This window comes from Sprattus sprattus (genome assembly GCF_963457725.1).
Source record: "Sprattus sprattus genome assembly, chromosome: 1".
NCBI lineage: Eukaryota > Metazoa > Chordata > Actinopteri > Clupeiformes > Clupeidae > Sprattus > Sprattus sprattus.
The window spans coordinates 20,603,318-20,608,317 of NC_137920.1; the positions used below are offsets into that span (position 1 = coordinate 20,603,318).

The 5,000-nt window shown below is 39.5% G+C and overlaps 1 protein-coding gene across 1 annotated transcript in view; it reads left to right on the forward strand.

Annotated features, from left to right (window-relative positions):
- mvb12a (multivesicular body subunit 12A) overlaps nucleotides 1-5,000 on the forward strand; it is a gene marked incomplete at its 5' end in the record, with an annotated part of 16,882 nt that overhangs the window by 9,817 nt on the left and 2,065 nt on the right. Inside the window, 3 exons of the mRNA XM_080854583.1 lie at nucleotides 368-471; nucleotides 1,707-1,765; nucleotides 2,931-2,990. Of these exons, the coding sequence (XP_080710709.1) occupies nucleotides 368-471; nucleotides 1,707-1,765; nucleotides 2,931-2,990 (223 nt within the window). The remainder of the gene's footprint in view (nucleotides 1-367; nucleotides 472-1,706; nucleotides 1,766-2,930; nucleotides 2,991-5,000) is intronic.

Below are 5,000 nucleotides of genomic sequence, written 5' to 3' on the forward strand. Positions count from 1 at the left end.
TGTACTCTCCTGCTCTTCATCTTCCTCTTCATCGTCACACCTTTTACACACCGCTGTAGTCATATGTCAATTTGTTAATATGGGCCACAGCTGTGGAGTGGTGTAACAAATGTCACATTCATATCATTGTGTTATTCTTTGTTATTGTTATCGCTGTCAGATTTCTTGCTTTTTTATTTTATTCTTTTTACTCATTTTTATAGTATACTAATTAACAAGCTAAACTTAAACACTCCTGTGTGAATGTTATGCTGTACACACACGTTGACAGTGTGAAATTAAGACAACTACTTTTCAAGTACGGAAGCACACTTGCGAGCCCTAGCACTGTCACTGAACATCTTCCTGTTTTGTTGTGTCCCCATAGCAACCTGCCTCAAGCTCCACCACGCATTAGCATTCGGCGCAACAAGCTGGAGGAGAAGACCATCGGAGAGAACGACGGCTCCAGCAACATCTACGGCATCACAGGTATGGTACTGAGGGTTCAGGAACTTTTCAACAGGGTACCATTGGGTTCTGGTCCTCTTCAGAGGTTAGTAGTGAAGGTCATGTGTAGATAAATGTGTGTTAGGCGGATACTCCTCTTCATAGATGATTTGTTTTATCTATGCAGAGTTCTATACAGGCTTTCTATACAGTTGCAGTACTACCTTGTGTGTAGTTAGTTTTGCTAAGGGTTGTGTTTACAACATCATCAGTTTTATAGAAAGCCTATTTGCAAACACACATCATTAGAAGTTAAAGGCGAAGTCTTTGAGGACAATACACTACCCCTTTTTGGCGAAATTGGCAATATTCTTCTTATGGCTCCAAGCTGTCAGTCCAGTGTCTACACTCAAAAAACGTCCTGGCTCTGTAAAAGAGAAGTGTCTCAGACCGACACATATACTTTTCCAGCCATTCAACACGCTGCTTTTTATCCTGTAAGGATAGCCAATCATATTAAAGACCTAGACATATACTATTCCAGCCATTCTACATGCTGCCTAAGTTTGAGGTGGAGGGTGGCCCATAGTTTTCGTCAAGTCCACTCTTAATTTTACGATTATTAATATTTTTGGTTACATTGGTAACATTGGTTAGTTGGTTTAATATCTATTATTTTACAGCTGCTAGGTGTTGTGATCCAGGAAGTGTATACTATGAATACTTGAAGTGTGGGGAAACAAACAGAAGCAGGTTATGCATTTATATATTAGCACTTCGAGTCTCATGCGTGTCCACACTCATGCGTGTCCATACTCATGCGTGTCCATACTCATGCGTGTCCATACTAATGCGTGTCCATACTCATGTGTGTCCATACTCATGTGTGTCCATACTCATGTGTGTCCATACTCATGTGTGTCCATACTCATGCGTGTCCATACTCATGTGTGTCCATACTCATGTGTGTCCATACTCATGCATCCATACTCATGAGAACAAGGTGTTGTTTTATTTGCACCATCAGTTGCACAGGACACCAGGAAAAGACAGTGATGGAGATCGCCTCTGAAATGTTCATAATGGAAAAGCCCTGTTACGATAGCCAATCATATTAAAACCCTGTAAGGATAGCCACTCATATTAAGGCCCTTTAGAGGCTAGCCAATTACTTTAAACCACCTCTATAAACACTAGTCAATCATATCACAGCAATGTAAAGTTTTAAAAATGTAATTAAAAAGTTTACCCCCTCTGTATCTTTTTCCCTGTCGTAGCCATTGATGGAGTTCCTTTTGCTCTACACCCAAAGTTTGAGGCCCAAACCAACAACAAGGTGAGTTTGACATTCTATTCTATGTAAGAGATATTCACAAGTCTATGCATGTGTGTAAGAGACACTCGTGAGTCTGTGCATGTGTGTCAGGCAGGGACGTGCACGGGAGTGTGCTAAGGTTGCTTGGGCAACTGCCCGTTTGCCTTCTTCGACCGAAGTTGCTCCTCTGAAGGAAATAAGTTGCCCCTCCAAAGGAAATATATCAGATGACGGGGAGCGGTAGCGGCGGTTAGTGACAGTGTAAAATGATATTGTGAAAATTTGCGATAACATGACAGGGCAGCGGCGGTGAAAAAAATATTGTGTTGCCCCTTTTTTCCAGGGCAGAGCAACTGCCCTTCAAAATTCCTGTGCACGTCCCTGGTGTTAGGGATGCTCACGAGTCTGCATGTGTTTTAGAGACGCTTACGAGTCTGTGCATGTGTGTAAGAGATGCTCACAAGTCTGTGTTTGCAAGCCCAATTGCAAAATTGCAATCACAGGTTATTCATTGTGTATTTATGTATGTACTAAATATCTGTCTGTATGAATTGTTTCGAGAACGGGTTACTGTTTTGAAAATGTTAAGGATGATTTGAGAGATGTACCAAGGCTACTGAGAAAAACTGTAAAAAAAGAAAGGACTCCCTTGTCTGTTGCTGAACAAATGTATCTTTTCAAAATATTCAGCAAACGGCCATCTAATCAATTTAACCTCCCTTAGCTACAAAGCTAGTGACAAGCTAATGGTAGACAGCTGATGCTGAGATAAAGTGTGGACGACTGAAGTGCGACTCGAGTCAACTCCAAGTCTCAGACTCGAGTCCCCACCTCTGATGTGTGTGAAGAGAAGGTGCTCAGGTGTGTGTGCTTGTGTGTGTGTGTGTGTGTGTGTGTGTGTGTGTGTGTGTGTGATGTGTGTGTGTGTGTGTGTGTGTGTGTGTGTGTGTGTGTGTGTGTTTGTGTGGTGTGTGCAACAATAAGATAGGATAAGGTGTGTGTGTGTGTGTGTGTTTGTTTGTGTGATGTGTGCCACAATGAGATAGGATAAGGTTATGTGTGTGTGTGTGTGTGTGTCATATGTGTGTGTGTGTGTGTGTGTGTGTGTGTGTTTGTGTCATGTGTGTCCCACAATGAGATGGGGTCTGGCTTCTCTGTTTCTCATACGGCTCCATTGCTTCCTCAGGGCCCCACTAACTCCTTCAGTAACATCCGCATCAAGTCCATCCAAGACATCGAGAATGAGGTACTGCTGCAGAGTTTATTTCAGTTTTTCTGCATCTTTTGCATCTGTATGTACACTCTTAATCCTTTACCTCATATCTTTAACCTTTAACCTTTAACTTCTTAACCCTTTAGATCAGGGGTCTTCAACGTTTTTCAGGCCAGGGACCCCTAAACTGATGGCGAGATGAGCAGGGACCCCCTACTATATAAATTGCATAAAATAAAATTGCATTTGTTTATAATATACTGGGCCTAGTGCCAAATAAACATAGCTACCCTGTTATTGTGTATTCGATACTAAGCTATTCAAATAATACAAAGGTGTGTATATTCATTAACATTTTTATTTTTTAATATTGAATTTAACCTAATATTTTTGAACAACGAATTTAACTTCACATTTTTTAACATTGAAATTAATTTACCATTTAACAACATGAAAGGTACAGGGTGGCCGTGTCACTGCCATTTATAAACATACATCTTGCAAACAGAGATGGGCAGTATTTCAATTACTTGTATTTGAAATACTAGTTTATTTACTTTTGAGTATTTGGTAATTTGTATTTGATAGGGCAGATAAAAAATCAAATGTAATTTGTAACAAAATACTTTAGAGTGGAGTAATTTTGTATTTAAAATACTCAAAATACTTTCTCCAGTGTTTAGGCAGAAGGAGATTTTGTTCTGTCGGATTCTACCACTAGACCATCTGATCTGCCTCTGAATGTTATTGTCTAATCAGGCATCAGTCAATTTGCCAAAAGTGGTGCTTCTTATGGCCCGCCCCTTTTTGGGGCGAAAAGGAAATTACCCCAGATCTCTCTCATTGACTCTCATGTTAAATCCATATTTTTTTTCACAAAACAGGGCTCAGGTTGAAAACTTAGATAGCTGTCTTGATCCTTGTCATTTTATCTTCATTAGTACACCGACTAAAAGGAGGTTCTTTCAAAGAGCGAATCGAGTTGTTGCACTGAATGTTAGCCATCTTGACAGAATGTGACTTGATCAAAGCCGTATGATGTCCTTATACGCAATTACATATGACAAAAGCATGGTGGGGATAGCCCTCCCGGAAGTCATAGAGATTGCAATGAGAGCCCTGTTTTGAGAAAACATGAAAGTCACACAGCTGCTGCCTGCAAAAATATATATATACAAAATCAATCCAATGTTTGGGAACCACTGCCTTACAACACTGACAAGGGGCGTCATAATAGCCTTCACCTGGGCCCGTGATAACTACGTTACGCCACTGAATAGCCCAAACCTGAATGTTCTGCTATACCAAATTGAGAGAGAACTGAAAATTCAGAAAAAGTATTTCCTGTATTTTAAAAATACAAAATACATGTATTGTATTTTGTTACATTTTCTGGCAACAGTATTTTGTATTTTATTTTGATACATTTATTTGAAAGGTATTTTGTATTTTGTATCAAAATACATTTTGATGTATTTTTGCCCATCTCTGCTTGCAAACAACTCTGAGCTAACAATAAATAACAACTTATTAAAATAATTCACAGATATATGTTTTTATTTCATCATACATAAAAAAGGGACAGTGAATCCTCAAGCATCTTTCGATGGCACACATCCTCCCACATTAGTGAGATGTATCTTCTTTTCAATAACTCCTGACTGGCACGATCCAACGGATGAAGGAGGAGTCTGGCGCTTGGAGTTGTGTTGACAACATAGATGTTATAGTGAGATTGACAAGTCAACAAACCAATCACACCGCTAGCAAGTTGTTAAGATTGTAGGTAGTAGCATGCTAACATTAGCTAGGACACCTCGCAAATACTCTCAGACTTATGTTTCAGCTACAATTAACGTTTTTTGACCTTGTACAGTGTCTATTTCTCTTTATTTATTTTTTAAAATCTAAGCAAAAAAATGTCAAACTAACAATTTATAGGTACAAACAAGACCAGCTATGGAGTTTGGTCCGCCATCTTTTATTTTTGATCTTCGCGCTCTTTAGACTTGAGCAGAAATGCGATCTGATTGGCTAGTGCCT